This window comes from Scatophagus argus, chromosome 11 (assembly GCF_020382885.2).
Source record: "Scatophagus argus isolate fScaArg1 chromosome 11, fScaArg1.pri, whole genome shotgun sequence".
Lineage (NCBI taxonomy): Eukaryota > Metazoa > Chordata > Actinopteri > Scatophagidae > Scatophagus > Scatophagus argus.
The window spans coordinates 19,458,512-19,478,022 of NC_058503.1; the positions used below are offsets into that span (position 1 = coordinate 19,458,512).

General features: G+C 41.3%; 1 protein-coding gene across 4 annotated transcripts in view; it reads left to right on the forward strand.

Moving 5' to 3' along the window:
• Positions 1-19,511, forward strand: part of dnah7 (dynein, axonemal, heavy chain 7) — a 62,650-nt gene that overhangs the window by 30,916 nt on the left and 12,223 nt on the right. For all 4 annotated transcript variants that reach the window (XM_046404857.1, XM_046404858.1, XM_046404859.1 and 1 more), the window contains exons 36-59: positions 851-1,048; positions 2,764-2,919; positions 3,181-3,349; positions 4,181-4,307; positions 5,138-5,357; positions 5,570-6,196; positions 6,464-6,709; positions 6,895-7,124; positions 7,371-7,701; positions 7,825-8,171; positions 8,875-9,055; positions 9,424-9,609; positions 10,302-10,465; positions 11,142-11,296; positions 12,948-13,138; positions 14,735-14,868; positions 14,960-15,295; positions 15,517-15,643; positions 15,929-16,123; positions 17,751-17,843; positions 17,948-18,124; positions 18,323-18,484; positions 18,575-18,775; positions 19,000-19,161. In XM_046404857.1, the coding sequence (XP_046260813.1) occupies positions 851-1,048; positions 2,764-2,919; positions 3,181-3,349; positions 4,181-4,307; positions 5,138-5,357; positions 5,570-6,196; positions 6,464-6,709; positions 6,895-7,124; positions 7,371-7,701; positions 7,825-8,171; positions 8,875-9,055; positions 9,424-9,609; positions 10,302-10,465; positions 11,142-11,296; positions 12,948-13,138; positions 14,735-14,868; positions 14,960-15,295; positions 15,517-15,643; positions 15,929-16,123; positions 17,751-17,843; positions 17,948-18,124; positions 18,323-18,484; positions 18,575-18,775; positions 19,000-19,161 (5,115 nt within the window). The remainder of the gene's footprint in view (positions 1-850; positions 1,049-2,763; positions 2,920-3,180; positions 3,350-4,180; positions 4,308-5,137; positions 5,358-5,569; positions 6,197-6,463; positions 6,710-6,894; positions 7,125-7,370; positions 7,702-7,824; positions 8,172-8,874; positions 9,056-9,423; positions 9,610-10,301; positions 10,466-11,141; positions 11,297-12,947; positions 13,139-14,734; positions 14,869-14,959; positions 15,296-15,516; positions 15,644-15,928; positions 16,124-17,750; positions 17,844-17,947; positions 18,125-18,322; positions 18,485-18,574; positions 18,776-18,999; positions 19,162-19,511) is intronic.

Consider the following 19,511-nt stretch of genomic DNA (forward strand, 5'->3'; position numbering starts at 1 on the left):
CCATTATTACCGCAATAACTGACAACATACACATGCAATACACTTCACCCCCACCCAACTTTCTACATCAACCGTATGTGGACTGGACAGTGTGAGAAACCAGAATGACAATTTTCTTAAGACAACTGTGGAACTGTGGATGCTCATTTTTTGTCGTTGTGTGACCTTTATAAAGTGTCATTGCTTTAGTTTCTGTCACACAGCTGATGTTTGCTGTCAGAAAACTCTTATTTTATCATGGAGGATGGCAACCAAACTTGGTTATTATTGATGTTACAGTCCTGTTCCGCCCATCTAAGAGGATTTGAGATATTCTTTTTTAAAATCTGTTTTGACAAAGCTGCTGAAAGAACACTGTTACAGTTTGCTGTAACAATGTATTAAGATAAGGTATCTGGAATTTATCTGAACTGTGTGACATTTTTGTTGTTATTTTTCAGTGTATCGTATTAAGGTTACCATGGTTATGTTGTTTACAGTATGGTCCTAAAAGAAAATTTTCATATTGGCGCATTTTATCTTACATCTCAATCAAGAAAAAAATCTGACTACACAAGACTACTATCAATTTACTTGAAATACATCAATTATTTTGAAGGCTATTGAGATAACTCAATTCCAAACACAAGGAAAGGTCACATAAGGTAAAAAAAAAAAAACATCAAAGGTCACATCAGATTAGAGTCCCTATATTCACAAATAGATAAATCCATTTGTGTGGTCCATTTTGTCATGTACATGTAAGTATTGTGTGTCCCCTTGGTGCGTAATGGTTGAGTGGGGGCTCTTGTGGCCTTTCATATATCCAGTGCAGCTCTTAACGTTTTGGTTTTTTCACCTTCCTCTTCAGGGTGCAGGCAGATGGGAGCTGTGGACTGATGAGCTAAAGACTGCTCCTCCCATATGCAAAGACATGCAGTTCAACGAGATCATCGTGCCCACTGAAAACACAGTACGCTACATGGCACTGATGGAACTCCTCATCACCCACCAGAAGCCCACTATTTTCATTGGTCCGACTGGTACTGGCAAGAGTGTTTATATTACAGTAAGTCAGCTATCTATGATTTTATTAATGTAATTAAATTACATTAAATAATGTAACTATTATTATTAAATTACAGAGCAGAAAGACATGTTTGGTAAGAATGACTTACCAGCTACGTACCATTAATTTGCTGAAGTGAACAGAAACTGTTCACAAACGTCTGTGCAATCGATAACATCATTCTGTTGGGGGAGTGTGCATACATTCCCAAGCTGTGTCGTCCCAGCCTCAGGAAACTAAAGTAAGTGCCCTGTTCACACAAATCATTTGTAGGCAACACAGCTTCGGAGACCAGGTGTGAAACGGCCACCTTGGAGGAATACAGAGTGTCTCTCTGTAGACCTTCAGCTATTTATATCAAGGACTAATCCCCCTCCTTCCCTTTGCTTCATTAGTTCATATATTAGTGTGCTCAAGCTTGAGACTCTGGGGTGAAAAGAGATCATCTCACTGGGGAACCTGCCTTGCTCTTCACTTCCTGTCTGTCAGCATGTTGGAGCAGCTCTGTCCCATGCAACCAGCAGAGCATGGATGTATCCCAAATCTGACAGACCATAAGAATGTGACTGGCATGATGCCGGAACCAGTACCGTCAGACAGCTGTACACAGGGCTCCTTCACCTGCCTCAGTCAACTCTTGAGTGAGACAGCAAGAAGCTGTGCCACTGGTTTATAATTTAGATAAGAGGATGATGATGCACCGTGTCGGCAGCCTGGAATCATTCACATCACAAGTCCCCTTTAATAATACAGGTCATTGCTCACATGTGTTCACAAGGATGTGCATGAGTCCTGTGTGCACGCATATACACATTGCACAGGGGAAACAAGCACATGACTGAACAGACACGGTACATGATAAGAAGTACTATGAAGATAGTTCCGGTCCTCCGGCCTTCAAATCACTCATGACTATGTTCTCTGTTCTCTGTTCTTTGAAACATAAACAGGACTGTTTATGTGCATTTTATCCAGAAGAGGCCTTTCATAAAAGCCTCTTTTAGCATTTAATAAAATGCCCTTCCTGCAAAATTAATCATGTTTTTACTCTTTTGACCTGCACAACATTGTTTTAGATTATGTCTACAGAGGACGACTGACCCTCAACTTCATTTTGCAGTCGTTTTCCGGGCTTAACTTAAGAAACTGATGAAATACTCCCTGAATGCCACATTTAAATGTGCCACATCAAAAGGAAATTGTCATTTTACGTGTACTTTACCTGTATAGGCTGACTTGCAAGCTACTCAGAACAGTGCGTGGAATTACATAGTTATTTCTGTCGCATGCGTTTTTTTCTTTTCGTCAAGTATGCAAATATCACCCAAGTTTGTACTTTGATTGCATTTATTAGTTGAATTAAATCCATAATCCCATAATCCCAAAACTTCATAACATTAAACTATACTACAGTTTCAGGGAGCAATATTGCACTTTTTGTTTCATTTTATTTATTTATTCATTAATCACTTTTATTTGTATTGTGACACTTAAGACACTTGTAATTTTATGTACTTTGAGTACATTTTATCAATAATTTTCTGAATTTTAACTCAAGTCAGATTACGAAAGCAGGACTTTCACATTAAAGGAGTATTTTTTCTTCATTGTATTGGTATTTTTTACTTCCACCACAAGTGAAAATAACCAATAAACTTTCATACTATGAAATGTGATGATAATCTGTGTTCATATTTCTAATATCTCTCACCCAGGACTTCCTGTTGAATAAGCTGCAGAAGGATGTCTACAGCCCATTATTCATCAACTTTTCAGCCCAGACTACAGCTGCTCAGACCCAAAACATCGTCATGTCGAAGCTAGATAAGCGGCGCAAAGGAGTTTTCGGTCCACCACTGGGAAAGAAAATGGTTAGAGCCTCCTTCTTATGTTCGTATGATGATTTATGTTTGTATGAATTATCCTGCAGCTTGCATTCATAAAATGTTGGCAAATTGAAATAAAATAAAATGTTGTAGTCCGTTTTGAAAAAGCACCATATTATTGTACCGCTCATCTGTAAAAAGTGTACATCTAAACAAAATACAGTGTAGTTTATGCAATATCAAATACCCTGCAGAAGTTTCAGTTTATAATATTAATTTAGGCATTCTAATGTTATATCTTATCAGGTGGTATTTGTGGATGATGTGAACATGCCGGCCAGAGAGGTTTACGGTGCCCAGCCCCCTGTGGAGCTGCTGCGCCAGTGGCTGGACCACTGGAACTGGTATGACATGAAAGACTGCTCCATCATCCAGCTGGTGGACCTCCAGATCATATGTGCTATGGGACCACCTGGTGAGTGGTACACTTTTGTTTATTAGAAGGATATTGTTCCAGTATTGATGTTCTATGAAAGCCCTTGATTGGCTGACAAAATGCAGCAGGTATTTAGATGGGTAAAGCAAATACGCTCTTTTCCTCCACTACCAGTGTAAACATGAAACCTTCCCTGTCCACTGAGGCAGGAGGTAGCAACAGCTGCAACAGAAAGACAGTAGATGCCACACAGCTACAGTACCTGTGCTGACAGTTGTTTAGCTTTTCTAAGCCCAATATGGCCATAGAACACAGAACATAGAAAACAGTTTTAAGTATTTTAAATTAAGGCCATGTCCTGTTGTCTCACTGGTTAAGTCAGACATCACTGAACTACACAGGCAGTAGTAACCGTGCGCTTCACAGAAAACATCCCCTCAGTAGACTCAGCTGACTGATGAGTTGTGAAAGTTGACCACGCCCTGAGACATAACTGGTTTTCTTGTGCGTTATGCCACAGGGGAATATATTGCAGGTTCAGTAAAATCTGTGCATATACTGAATGAGTTTATCTGTTAAATTATTACATCACTTTGAACATGAGAGTGACATGTTGCCTTCATTTCCCATGGTTCTTTTATACATTTCAAAGCTGAAATAATAATAGTAATATTATAATAAAAAAAATAGAATAGAACACAAAATGCTTTACTTTCCACCACTGTAAAATAATTAACTCTAGCCTTTAGCTCATGAAGACAGAAAATACTGTGTATCATAAAACAATGCATTAGTGCTAGAGTACCAGAAACATTCAAAATATTAGTCAGAGATTATAGCTTTTCTCTTTTTGTCCTGCTTGTATTTTAGGTGGAGGTCGGAACCCCATCACGCCTCGCTACCTGCGCCACTTCAACATGATTACCATTAATGATTTTGATGAGAAGACCATGTACACAATCTTCTCCAGGATCATAGACTGGCATTTCACCATACGGTAACTCTCTAGCATGTGTAATTTGTGTGTGTGTGTGTTTTTTTTTTTTCCCCAGAATGACACAAAATAGGTGCATATGTTTGTATGTATTGTATCATAACCAAACATCTACATATAATGCACTGAGATGGTGCATATAAAATACATATTTCAATTTTATTTTATTTAAGTTTATTTATTGATATATGGCATTTGACCCCTGACTTCCTGGGGTAGTGTCCTAAAACTTTAAGCAATTGAATGGTTAATTATGACTAACCAAAGATTTGTCATTTCTGACAAATGCCATGGTTGTAAGGTAATTTCTAAATATATTAATGTGCTTCATAACTGACATAATAATAACATTATTATCATTATTGTTATTATTATTATTATTATTACAGCTAGAACTTCAGCATTATACATATAGTTAGGCTAGTGGTCACTAAGTTGGGATAAATTTTACTACATAGTTTCTCTTTCAATAATTAGAGAATTAAATGTTCTTATTCCTTTTCTTACTGCGCTGCTACAGTGTTTACCTCAGAGACCACAAGTCCTCAAGCAGTTAAGTCTGTTGGATGGGTTTCAAATCTATCTAAGCACTCCTGTAAATAGAAGTAACACGTGATAGCGATTTCACACTTTGACAGTGTTTGGCATTTTGGGAATACATTTTTAACGCTAAAGATAAAAAAAAGTCTCCTTGATGATATATGTTTTATTCATTTATCTTATAAATGTTTCCGTAAAGCAAACACAAATTATTATACTATTCAATTACATAGCTAAACTGTGGGGAATAATCTGAATGTAACCTAACAATGAATCAATCGTTTCATCAACAGGTTTTCTTTTCCCAAGCCATTTACAGCTCTGACCTCTCAGATTGTAAACAGTACCATGTCAGTGTACCAAGAGGCCACCAAGAACCTGCTACCAACCCCAACTAAGTCCCATTACTTGTTCAATCTGCGCGACGTCTCCCGTGTCATCCAGGGCATCTGCCTGTCACGGCCAGAGACTGTAGATGAACCATCTGTCATCAGACGCCTCTGGATGCATGAGGTACTGTTATACACATCAGACAGTGGCAAATACCTGACAGCTATGTAACAAAAAAGCCTGAAATAAATCATAAATAATGAAAATCTAAAAAGTAAAGCTGCAATCAGGCTAACCCCTGAGTGTCATAGTATTTCTTCTGTGGAACTTCCTTTGTTGCCATCCCTCCGTAGTTTCACTCACACTCTACCTTTCTTTGTCTTGATGATCCACAGGTCCTGAGGGTTTACTATGATCGACTGGTCCACGACGCAGATCGATCCTGGCTCATAAGCCATTTACAGGTGGTGTCCCAGAGTCACATGAAGGAAAACTTTCATCATCTCTTCCAGCATCTAGACCAGGACCAAGATGGAAAGGTCACTGAGGATGACCTGCGTAGCCTCATGTTCTGTGACTTTCATGACCCCAAGGGTGAGGACCGCAACTACCGCGAGGTGCATAACCTCGACCAGCTCCGACAGGTGGTCGAGTCACACCTGGAGGAGTTCAACAACATCAGCAAAGCGCCCATGAATCTGGTGCTGTTCCGTTTTGCCATCGAACATGTGTGCCGCATTTCCCGCATCCTCAAGCAGCCAAGTGGCCACGCCCTGCTGGTGGGTGTGGGTGGGAGTGGGCGCCAGTCTCTCACCCGGTTGGCTGCCTACATGGCAGAGGCAGAGCTTTTCCAGGTGGAAATCTCCAAGACCTACGGAACCACTGAATGGCACGATGACCTGAAGCTTATCTTGAGGAAGTCCACACAGGGAGAAGCTCATGGCGTTTTCCTATTCACAGACACCCAAATCAAAATGGAGTCATTCCTGGAGGACATTGGTAACCTGCTCAACACTGGTGAGGTAGAGTGGATGAAAGGGGACATGGATGGGCTCATGGTTGAGTTTAGGTATAGATATCATGTACAAACTGTTGTGAATTCTGCTTAGTAAAAATTTAGTATGGATGGAAAGACAGATGGACAAACTGAGAGATGGATGGACAGATACAGTGGCTGTGGATAGATGTAATGGTCATACAGAGAGAAATGATACAAATGTGTCCTATGTTACAGAGTCAATACCCAAAGACAGACTCTTTTTTTTGTGGTTGTGGTTTTGTGGTTCCAGGTGCCTAACCTGTTTGCAGTTGATGAGAAGCAGGAGATTTGTGAGCGAATGCGTGTGTTGGACCGTCAGCGTGATCGTGACAAACAGACGGATGGCAGCCCCTTGTCCCTTTTCAACATGTTTGTTGAGCGCTGTCGCACACAGCTGCACGTGGTGTTGGCCATGAGTCCCATCGGAGATGCCTTTAGGAACCGTTTGAGACGTTTTCCTGCTCTTGTTAACTGCTGCACCATCAACTGGTTCCAGGTGTGTGCATGTATGTGGCATGAATTCTGATGTGCTGTTTGTTGTACAAAAAGATGCCTCGGGTAGTTAGTCAAAAGAAGAGGACGATGTGTAGTGCAACATGACATTACAAGAAAATGATAGAAGAGATTAAAATACGTACATGGTAGCACAGTGCCAGAACAGTTTATTTCCTTTCTTATCAGACCTGGCCTGAGGATGCCCTGCAGGCAGTGGCCTGTCGCTTCCTGGAGGACACTGAGATGACGGATGAATCCCGAGAAGGCTGCATCAACATGTGCAAGAGCTTCCATACCTCGACCATAGAACTATCAGTTCGCTTTTTGGCTGAGCTGCAGCGCCACAACTATGTCACCCCAACGTCCTACCTAGAACTCATTTCCACCTTCAAGGCCCTGCTGAAGACAAAAAGAGCGTAAGATGTGCTACTGTACTCAAATATCTGAAAATGCCAGATATCGACCCAATTAATCAGCTGATTGATTAATTAGTCTACCATTACTTGAGATACAACTTTCAGTTAAAAAATGCAACTGTAGTTAACTGTAAAAAACACCTCTAAAAAACAGCTGACCAGGACATACCAATATAATAGAAACAATCCAGTTTCCATGTGTAAAATGAGGACTCATTTTCCTTATCTCTCTTTGTCCTTTTCCAGTGAGGTGATGAAGTTGAAGCGCCGCTATGAGGTAGGCCTTGAGAAGCTAGAGTCAGCAGCAGACCAGGTGGCCTCTATGCAAGTTGAGCTGGAGGCTCTACAGCCACAGCTGCTTGTGGCCAGCAAGGAAGTAGATGAGATGATGGTGGTGATTGAGCATGAATCTGTGGAGGTGGCTAAGACAGAGAAGGTGGTGAAAATGGATGAGGCCGTGGCCAACGAACAAGCCATGGCTGCTAAGGCCATCAAAGATGAGTGTGATGCTGACCTGGCTGAAGCCATGCCTATACTGGAGTCGGCACTGGCTGCACTGAATACTCTAACCACTCAGGTAAAGGGAGAAATGACCTCTTATCTTCATGTAGGATAGTTCCCTTAGGTTCAACAACCAGATAATGGAATGGAATGGAATGGTGACAAGGACAGGCATATTTGTGGTTCTTTTCCTGTACAGGATATTACAGTGGTGAAGTCCATGAAAAGCCCACCAACAGCTGTCAAGCTGGTGATGGAGGCAATCTGCATCCTTAAAGGCATCAAACCGGATCGTGTGCCTGACCCTTCAGGCTCCGGTAAAAAAGTGGAAGACTTTTGGGGCCCAGCCAAAAAGCTTCTTGGAGACATGAAATTTCTCCAAAGCCTCCATGAGTATGACAAGGACAACATCCCATCAAATCTCATCGCCATCATCCGTAATAAGTACATTACCAACCCAGACTTTGTACCAGAGAAGATTCGAACTGCATCCACTGCAGCTGAGGGCATGTGTAAGTGGGTTTGTGCCATGGACAAGTACGACAAGTAAGTAATGTTCTTCCCCTTTTGTGGACTCAGCTATGAAATCTGATGTATATTCGCAAAGATTGAGATAGCCTTTCATCTGTCTAAGTGAGTAACATGAAGCTTCGGTTGTCAAAGGAATAAGTCCTTTCCTGGTGCAAGCGCACCCAAGCGATTAATATAATAGTCCAAGCCAAGATGCAGATCATTTAAATGTATATGTTACCAACATTTAGAGAAGCTAAGGGTTGTCATAAACTCGATATATGCTAACAAAATTCAGTTTTTAACTACAAGTAAAAAAGTGACATTCGGTCCCCGTATAATAATGCTGCCCATACAGTCAACCACTGTAGACATAATAATATATGATAAAATATATAATAACTTCACATTCCATAAATATTTTCATTACACATTATATCTTGTGGGATGCAGATAAACTTAATATATGTGTTGAGAAGAACTAAACTTTAGAGCAGCTCATCTGGCATGCAGTGTTTTGACACTTGTGTCACGATTATGACAATTAACACTGTGATAATTCTGACACTTATGTCACAGTTATCACAGTGTTAATTTCACTTGCAGCTCAAAAAATATCATTAAATATCATAACAGTACATGGTACAGTCAAATCATTCTGGAATATGCAATGTCTGACACTTTCCTTATCGTAATTTTACATAATTTTCCTGAGTGAAATGCTTCACTTGTCCTTCAGAGTGGCAAAGGTGGTGGCTCCAAAGAAGGAGAAGTTGGCACAGGCTGAGGGGGAGCTGAAGGTGGCCATGGAGAGCCTCCAGAAAAAGCAGGCTGCCCTCAAAGAAGTCCAGGATAAGCTAGCAAAGCTTCAAGAAACTTTGGAAGCTAACAAGAACAAGAAAGCTGACCTGGAGAATCAGGTTTGTGCTTTTTATATCAGTTTGTGTGATTTAACGCGATTTAAAATTTATTGCAGCATGTATCATCAGCTTAGTAAAAATTAAGTAAAAATTAAATTTCTGATGCATCAGTGGACAGGTACGGATATCTAGCTAACAAACCTGAGAAATAAAAATTAAGAGAAAGAGGAGACTGTGCCATTGATAGAACAGCCAGGGAGAGACAAAGGACCCATAACCTATTGAGGCCACCGATAGACCGAACAGCTGGCCTAAGTCAAACCATTGAAGTTGCTCTGGTCAGCACGACTTTCATTCTGTTTTGTGACCTGGGAAAACAGTCACAGAACAACAGATGTTTGCTTTCCTCCTCCGACAATGTCCTCCAGGTGGATTTGTGCAGTAAGAAGCTGGAGCGAGCTGAGCAGCTTATTGGAGGCCTGGGTGGAGAGAAGACACGCTGGAGCGAAATGGCCTTCAATCTCGGAGAGCTCTACAATAACCTCACTGGGGACATCCTTATCTCAGCAGGCATAGTGGCTTACCTGGGAGCCTTCACCTCCAGCTATAGACAGGTAAACCGAGGGAGCATGTAGTGCATACTTGAAAGTGGATAATACCTATGTGTTACTTATGTTACTTAAAGCCCTGCACCCACGTAAAATCTTTGATTTCTGCATTTGTTTTTGTAAGTACTATATTGAGAGATACAAAAGCTGCCACATTTGTAGTTTAACATTTTCATTACCTGTGAGGTTAGTGAGTTGTTTCTATTAGGCACCCAGTGACCAATGCAAATCCCAGCACTATTAGACCAGTAAAAGCCAAGTGCCTGAGAGCAGTTTAGTAGAAAGTAAACACTCTAGAGTACTCAGGCACTTTGCTTTTACTTGTGCTGAGCCTCTCATGTCTCTGAGACCAAGTCAGTGTGTTAATGTTGTATTTCAAACTCTGTTACACAGAGTGCCGTTGTGATGCTGGAGAACAGAAATGAGGAGAATGCATTGAATGGGAATATTTGTGATTACCTACGCCTCTGTGTATTGCTGCAACTCATGCCTTCGAAACCACTCTTTTTAAGTTGGACAGTCTACATATACCCTATTACTGTGTTTAAATATCTGTTTATGTGTGCATAATAATCTATGTTGAAATGCACAGTTCAGTATTTCCTCCATGCATATGCTCTTTATTTATTATTTGTGTGTTTGATTCTGCACAACTAGTGAAACTTGTTGTCATTACCAATAAATGTACTCCTCACCAGGATCAGACAGAGGAGTGGATGAATCTTTGTAAGAGCAGAGAGATCCCGTGCTCACCCAACATGTCTCTGATGAACTCTCTGGGTGATCCTGTTAAGATTCGTGCTTGGACCATCGCTGGCCTACCGTCAGACAGCTTCTCCATAGACAACGCTATCATAATCTCGTGAGAATGAAACATACACTGAACACTGACGTGGCCTTCTCTCTAGTGGAAAAATGCGTTATTTTTTCGTTTGTACTTATGGTATAGTATGGTATGGCCAGGAGTTTAATTCACCATTCAGTGAGAAGTAGTAGGTGAATGGTGAATTCCTTAGGCACTCACAGTGCATAAGGAATAAGTTCCAGTGTTTTAACATTGTGCAGTTGTGTGTTTTTGACAGCTGATGTTCCTGGACCACAATGGCTTACAACTAATTAAAGGACCTGGGTTAGACTACCCATTCAGGCTACTCAGTCCACCATAATGAAAAGAAGAGACCACTGTACAACAGGTTTTCGTAACCTTACAAGAAAGTAATACTGTCTTTCCACCTTTAAGATGCTGTAAAACAAGAAATACTACAAGACATCTGCTTGTTTGTGTAATGGAGCAGCAACATTGCTTTTTAATCACAATGCTATGGCCCCTGGTGTGCTACCCAACTGTGAGCTGTCTAACTGTGCTCAGAGTCAGCGTTCACCTATGAGCTTCTGTCTATGTCTGAATTGTTGTCAAGCCCCCTGCTGGTGTAATGTCTCATGGATATCAGGTACAAGATCTCTCACTCTGATATGACAGCACCATTTGATCAGCCGCTACTCTCTGTGTGTGTGTGTGTGTGTGTGTGTGCTTGCAGTAATGCCAGGCGGTGGCCCCTGATGATTGATCCACAGGGCCAGGCCAACAAGTGGGTGAAAAACATGGAGAAGGCCAATAGCCTGCATATCATTAAACTGAGTGATGCTGACTTTGTACGCACTCTGGAGAACTGCATTCAGTTTGGCACGCCAGGTAAGCACAAGTATTTTTCTGGTTTGATGGCTCTGCTGTTGCAGCCTGTTCTTTTGTGTGTGCCTCACCCACATTGTTGCAGTTCATCTTAGTGCCTGCTGAGGTCTCTCTTCACCACAGTGACTAATGATGGCTGTGCATAAAATGTTTTTCTCCTTTGTTCTCTGTTCTGCGCTGAGAGAATTCTTGTAAGAAATATTTCTGAGTGAGGTGTTCCAATAAACCTTTATGCCTACTGCACCGTTAGTGTGCCAACCTACTGTAAATCACACAAAATCTTAGGAGAAATCACAACAACATTTTTTTCTGACCAGTATCAGGGTCATATTGTGTAGGGAGACATGACTATTTTATATACAGTTTTTGTATGCTTTCGTCTTCCAGGATTTTCAGGGGGTATGAGAGGGAACAGTAAGAGATGAATGAGAGTTAGAAACAGACAGCGCCAGCTACACAGCCATTAAAAAGACATCTAAATAATGACCCAACTCAGCCAGCCGTTGGGTCTTTGCTTACTGGCAGACTGCAAGGCTAACAGCTCAGAGAGTAGCTTGTCCTTGCAGGGTGCAAAATAGTCCCCGGAGGCTACAGTTCCACCCTACACAGCTGATTCTCTCACTTCACTGTTTTATGGGGTCTTGCTATTTGTATTGCAGCCTGTAATCTGGATTATGTGGTAGTGTTGTTTGTTTCAGCATGTTTGAGCTAATGTTTCTCTGCCATATCTCCTGATAGGTTTTAAGTGATAGAAGGTACAGTTTAATATACCAAAATATTAGTAATAACGAATGCTGATGATGCTCCAAAGCAATATGGACAGGGTTGACCTGATTTGATTCCTTATCCTGTGAGAGAAAGTTTATCAGCTGTCACTGGCACTGAATGCTGTATAAAACTTAGCTGCCACCTCAAGGCATAATGTCAATTATAGATGTTCTTAACATGAGAACAGCATTATCATACTTAATGTGAAATCAAATTAATAATGATGCCTGGGAAGGCATCAGTAACTGGCAATGCTTGACTTGCTTAACAGATTGCTTGATATTACGCTTGTATGCATATATTCAGGAAGTTTCTTGGGCTGTTTGCTAATCACAGGGAACTGAAAGAAGCTGTGGCTTTATCTTTTTTGTAATGTCACAGCAAAGTTCAGCACAATATAACTGCAATAGGTATACTTAAAAACTAAGTATATGTCAGTACAACTTAAATATGTTTCTGAATGGAGTATGTGCTTTCATTTTTGGTGAAGGTATATATTTATAATTAACGGACTAATTTAAAGAAGAAGTTTTAAATCTAGATGCACAATGTGCTTTTCAGAGGCAGAAAGATGCAGAGAAAAGCCATTGCGTACATACATTATTCGCTCACATTATTAGGTGATCTGATTTTAAGTGGAAGGCAGTCAAAGATCCAGTAATCAGCACAGCAAAACCTAGATCATCCTTGGTTATTAACCTGCTGTGCAACAGCTAAAAGGATGTAAGTTGTACAAGAAGATCTTGTTAGTGATTAATAATTTAAACTGTTTTCTAAAAGAAGTTTGGAACCAGTATTGCAGCTACCAAGATTCATCCAGTTTGAAGTTGCACAAATGTCTCAAAAAATTGATAAAAATTGATAAAGATCGAACATTTTCTTTTAGTGCTTCTAGAGAATGTTGGTGAGGAGCTGGACCCTATCCTGGAGCCTCTGCTGCTAAGACAGACCTTTAAACAGGGAGGTGCCTTGTGTATCCGCCTTGGAGACTCAACCATTGAATATGCTCCAGACTTTCGCTTCTACATCACTACCAAGCTGCGCAACCCACACTACCTTCCTGAGACCTCTGTCAAGGTACTGTAGTGGGAAAGGGCCTCAGGCTTTGCTGTAGATTTTGGTATCGTGCGACACTTTAACTTGTTTCACACTTTGGAAACACATTTTATTATTAACATAGAAAACACGTTGATACATTTTGGACAGATAGACATGAGTCTGCTCACGCCTGTTAGCAGCAGCTGTCAGTCGTGCTATATTGAGACCTTTGCAGTAATCCGTGCTTCCTCTAGCCACAGCTTGATCGCAGGTGGAGCTGGGAGCTAAGGATAGTTGTGTCTTCCACAGCAAAGCTGCTGCCAAAACACAAAGGAATACATGCTTCCACTGGAAGCAACACAGACATCTGCATTCCTCTGCCTTTAAAATGTTATTTTCACACCACTGTCACAACTAACAGCAAAAGTGAGCTAAGTTAGTTTTGTTATCGCGTATGATTATTATTAGATGATTGCTTTGGTGATCTATTAACTTTTGATCCAGGGCATCATCAAATCAAAACTTGAAATTGTACAGTACTTTACCAATATAATATTCTCATTTAGCTCAAAGTTCTGACTTACAGTGATGCTAGCTTGTCTCTAGACACTTAATCTTGTTGTGAAATTTGAAATCAATGGAAAGTTGTTTGTTACAGTTATGATTCTAAACCTTCATTCCAAACAGCTTTTTTCTACACATAAACCAGCCCTACTTTCACTATTTTATATCCTACATTTTGCACCATACTATTCAAATAGAAACATGTTTTTACCTCTGCAACACAATGATTCTCCTCCCTCAAGGAATACACACCCCCCTACACAAAAAAAAGAAATTCAAGAAAATGAGCATTAAAGGAAATTGCATTACAGAGAGGTAAGGGAAAGGAGGAAAGCCTTACTGAAGATCACATTTCAGGCATCCATTTGCAGGGGGGCAGCTCTTTATGGGCAACTATTAGATATATTCAACTCATTTTCACCACTGGTACAATCCTTCTTTTTTCCTTTTTGGATAAGCCTTTTTTTGTCTACAGTACAGTATGAGGCCTCCATTATTGCCATTAAGCCCTGGTTGAAATGCAGTATTTTCAAATACAAGAGGGCAAGCTTCTAGTAAAGCAGCCCTTAAGGAGCTCAAGGGACAGAGGGAAGCAAAGAAGGAGGGTGTATATGTGAAAAGGACAAACGGCAGATTTATATGGGCTCTGAGTCTTTACCACCAGCTGAGTGGGTCCGCAGCATCAATAGAAATGGAATTAGGCCCCGGAGAAGTGCACTCGTTTATTAGGGCAGAGAGTAGAAAGCAGATATAGGCTTTTAACCTCTGGGTAAGTGCAGAACAGAATGACTAAGGTTCTGGTTAAAGAAACACTCCTACACTTCACTTCTAGCTGCAACACTTTCCAAAATGCATTCTACCTGTACTTTTACACGGATGGACTGGTTGAATTGATTGGTTAAAGGAGGTTCATGGCGGCACACTCTAGATGATCAACACTGCACTGTAAAGTGCCTCACATAAATGTCTAAAGGCAAGGGTGGTACGAAACACCCCCAAACACAAACACTCCCTTGTGCATATTTATGTCTTTTTACTGTGTGTTTCTGTATTTCTTCTTTTATGCTTTAGGTGACCCTTCTAAACTTCATGATCACCCCAGAGGGCATCCAGGACCAGCTGCTAGGCATTGTGGTGGCTCGCGAAAGGCCCGACCTGGAGGAGGAGAAACAGGCTCTCATCTTGCAGGGTGCAGAGAACAAAAGGTATAGTTGTACCCATCAAATTCAGGTGAGAATGAATCAAATCAAGCATCTCCTTTATCATGGAGCAGACTTGTCCTGGCATTTTCACCAGGCAGCTGAAGGAGATTGAGGACAAGATCTTAGAGGTGCTCTCCTCTTCTGAGGGCAACATCCTGGAGGATGAGACGGCCGTCAAGATCCTCTCCTGCTCCAAAGTGTTAGCCAATGAAATCACAGAGAAGCAGGCTGTGGCTGAGGTGACGGAGCAGAAGATCGATGAGACCCGCATGGGCTACACACCTATCGCTGTGCATTCAGCCATCTTGTTTTTCTCCATTGCTGACCTGGCTAATATTGAGCCCATGTACCAGTACTCCCTCACCTGGTTTATTAACCTGTTCATCAGTTCTATCGACCACTCAGACAAGAGTGACGACTTGGAGCAGAGGTAATTAGGGCTGACAAATGCACCACTCAAATAATTGCTCCTACAAATCACTTAAGCATCAAAGAATACTTTTCACTGGAAAAATTAGATTTGGCCTGTAAACTGTTAAAAAAGAAGAAGAAATATAAGTTTAGTAATAATACATAAGTATGGATGAGTTTGTGAGTTCTGTTTGGTTTGAAACAAGATTGTTAAAATGCTAGCATACATATGTTTTTCAGACTACAGATCCTGAGGGACCACTTTACCTACACACTATATGTCAATGTGTGTCGCTCACTGTTTGAGAAGGATAAGCTGCTCTTTTCCTTCTGCCTCAGTGTCAATCTCCTCATACACAACAAGCTGGTAGGAATATACGCACACTGCAGACACCTGCAGATTTACTCTACTTATTTAGTCACTTAAAAACTGTCTATGTTGTTTGAAAACGCATTCCTTGTTGATTAGTTTGTAAGCAAAGAGTTAACTCATCAACCTTCTTTGTGATTGCTGTAGATTATTGGTATTCTGTATTATTATCCAAATATAATCCCTAAATGGTCAACTTTTAAATCACTTAATCACAAATTCTAGTTAATCCTCCAGTGTGTTAATACTTCAACAGCTGCATGACAGTAATCTGTGCTGTAGGTGGATGAGGGTGAATGGCGCTTCCTTCTGACGGGTGGTGTGGGCCTGGACAACCCCCACTCAAATCCCTGCACCTGGCTCCCCAAGCTGTCTTGGGATGAGATTTGCCGTTTGGACGAGATGAAGCCTTTCAAAGGTCTGCGTCATGACATGGCTCGCCTCAGGAATGAGTGGAAGAAAGTCTACGACAGCCCAGTGAGTGTCATCAAGCCGTGTGGCTGTACTGGGTTGTGTGGTTATATACACAATTACAGACAAATGGGGTTAATGCCGGTATTTCTTTAAATCGGCATGCACAGGAAGGAACCATTAATTCAAATTTCCCAGGAGAAGTAGAGGAAGAAGAAAATCTGTAAATCCCCCCAAAAATGCAAATTTAGTCAATAAGCGCATTGATATGGCTGGCATGGCTGGTGTAGAATTTGTAAATGCGAAAAAATGTGTGGTTGTGTGCTTAGCAGTGTAGGAAGTTAACAATTTAAACTGGGTCACTGACAAAGTGATGGCCCACAACATATCATATCTGCAGTCTGTTACCTTCAAGACCACCAGAACATGTGAATTCTGGAAGTGCCACTGGACCAAAGTCTGAAGAGCAAATGATAAATATATTTTCAGTTTTTACCAGAGTTCTTTATTTTTGGCTGCCGAACTTTGTACTTTGTAATTGTTTGCTGATACGGATTCCCCAACAGTTTAATTTTCAGTGTCTTTTTTTCATGTCAATCAGAGTTGTACCAGGTGTATGTAGTATTGAAAAATGGTACAGGGAGAGAGAGAAAATTGAAAGAAAGTCAAGCCCCCCTGGTGTACATGATGCACATAGACACCTTCCCTCCATTTTTGAATGATAAAGCATCTAAAACTGAAGGCTTATCTAATTAAATCTTTTTTTTTTCTGTTGTGCAAGTCACATCTATGCAATCTAGACGCAAGAACAGCTGTTCAATCAATGTGTGGCACACACAAACAATGTGCAACACACGTTTGTCTCTTAACTGTCATACACACACACACACACTCATGCATACATACCATCTTTGATTTATAATCAACTGAATCAGCCACAACACCTCTATCTAATTAAATCTAGTTTGTTCCAGTTGTAGAATTCACATTTGTTCAATCTTGATGCCAGAACAGCTGTTCAATCAAGCACACAGACACTCAGGCTAACACACCCCTGCACGCACAGAGAATCCCCACGAGATCCTAAATAGGTGTATCCGTCTCAAAGCACCTGCCAACACACATAGCCAGAAGCGTCTCCGTAAACAGCCTGGGGAAAATGATTCCAAAAGTTCCGGACCACATCGCTCACTTCCTCTTATACATTTGTTCCATAGATTAATGAAGCACATAGCTCTGACCCAGTACCCAGTGGCTTTTCTCTCCCTTTACCTCTTTCTTCTTACACTTTTTGCTTTTCTACAGTCTTTGCTTGTTCATACATATATATCTATCTCCCAGCAATACTCTTTCTTCTCCATTTACAATACAGATTACCTCTCTATTTGCCTAATTACATTGCTTAATCTTGCAATAGCTCAATACGGTGCTACCACACCCCAGAACTTCCCATGTTCTCTCGAAGAAAAGTTGACAAAAAGGCAAAGGGGCCATAACGCTTTTCATGATGAAGAAAAATGCATTAAACAGCCTTAAAATATTTCAGTTAATCATGTGTGTGGCTTTGGTGGTGGTCATAGGTGGTCATCAGGTTTGCTTGATTTTAAATCAGGTTTGTCCCACAGAATTACTGCAACCTTAAGTAACTCCTTCAGTCTAATTTCAATATGGATTGTGTCGTGGACATCTGCAGAACCCCCATCAGACTCCCTTCCCTGATGAGTGGCAGGAAAAGCTGAGTCAGTTTCAGAAGATGCTGGTGATCCGCTGTCTGAGACCAGACAAGGTGGAATTTTTACATTTTTACATTACATTTTTCTTTAATGTGTCTTAAATTTTCTAGAATTTTCATGAAATTCATCAGGTTATAAAGAACTATGTGTCCCACAGATTATTCCCATGGTGCAGGAATTTGTTTCTGACAGTTTGGGTCGTCCCTTCATTGAAGCACCGCCCTTCAACCTGAGTAAGGCCTTCGTTGATAGCCACTGCTGTGCCCCCCTCATATTTATCCTCTCTCCCGGCTCAGACCCGATGGCAGCATTGCTCAAGTTCGGAGATGAAAAGGTACCGAGACACCTGGGAAATTCAGCTGCTGTGAAGCCTGCTGTGTGTACAAACTGAGAATGAAAGAAGTTGTTGAATCCTCTAGATTTCCCAGGCTCCCACACACATTTTGAAAGCACAGACAAGTATTTTGGCTGCTTTCCTGAGAAAAAGCAGGAACATAAGTGTGTGTGTGTGTGTGTGTGGCTGTTCTCTTAGGGCTTTACTGGTAGCAAGCTGGCCTCCCTCTCTCTGGGCCAAGGCCAGGGTCCTATTGCTATGTGTATGATTGAAACAGGGATTAAAGAGGGCACCTGGGTGGTTCTACAGAACTGCCACTTGGCCACATCGTGGATGTCAACACTGGAGAGAGTCTGTGAGGTCAGAGCACACACTTCTTATAGATGGCAACAGTGCTAATACATGTCTTCCAGTACACTTTTTTTTTAACCGCTTCTGTGGCTATGACAGGAACTGAACCCAGACATGACCCACCCAGACTTCAGGCTCTGGCTAACTAGCTACCCATCACCCACCTTCCCCGTGGCGGTGCTTCAGAACGGGGTGAAAATGACCAATGAGGCTCCAAAGGGCCTCCGCTCAAACATTGCACGCTCCTTCTTAATGGACCCCATCTCTGACCCAGAGTTTTTTGGCAGCTGCAGCAAGCCGGTCAGTGTGTGCGTGCATGTCTCTTTGTATGTCTAGATGGCCTGCTGTGCATATTTATCATGCCTGCATCAGTGGGTGTCCTGAACTCCTTTGTGTCTTGTCACCACCCACGGTGCATTTCAGAGTGTGTTTGTTTTAGCAGTGGAAATTCTACACTATCTCCACTATCTCTCTAATTATTTATCCAATACCTAGCCTCCCATTTATGTTTATCCACTTCTCAGGCTGTGTTCAAGAAGCTACTGTACGGCCTGTGTTTCTTCCACGCCCTGACCCAGGAGAGGAGGAAGTTCGGTCCTTTAGGCTGGAACATTCCGTATGAGTTTAATGAGACTGACCTGCGGATCTCTGTGCAGCAGCTACATATGTTCCTTGAACAGTACCAGGTAGCTATTTTTTAAATTTCCCTCCTTTCATGCATGGTTTTTGTAATTCCTGAATAAATTACAGTATTGTTCCTGAATCACAAAAAACATACTTTGCTATAGTATATACTTTACAGGCACTCACATGAACGGAATGGGGCAGATTAAACTCTAAAACTGACTGACTGCATGCAGATGCACCTATACCATTCACTCCCACATATATATTCAACATCCAGGCTCATAATAGAAATTCTGGCTTTCAGAAGTGGGTTCCTCTTCATTCAAGTATCTGCTTTCATCAGCTATATTCAAAAACCCCCTTGACATTTTTCCACAAACAGATAGCACTCAGTATTCCCTGTTCCTCC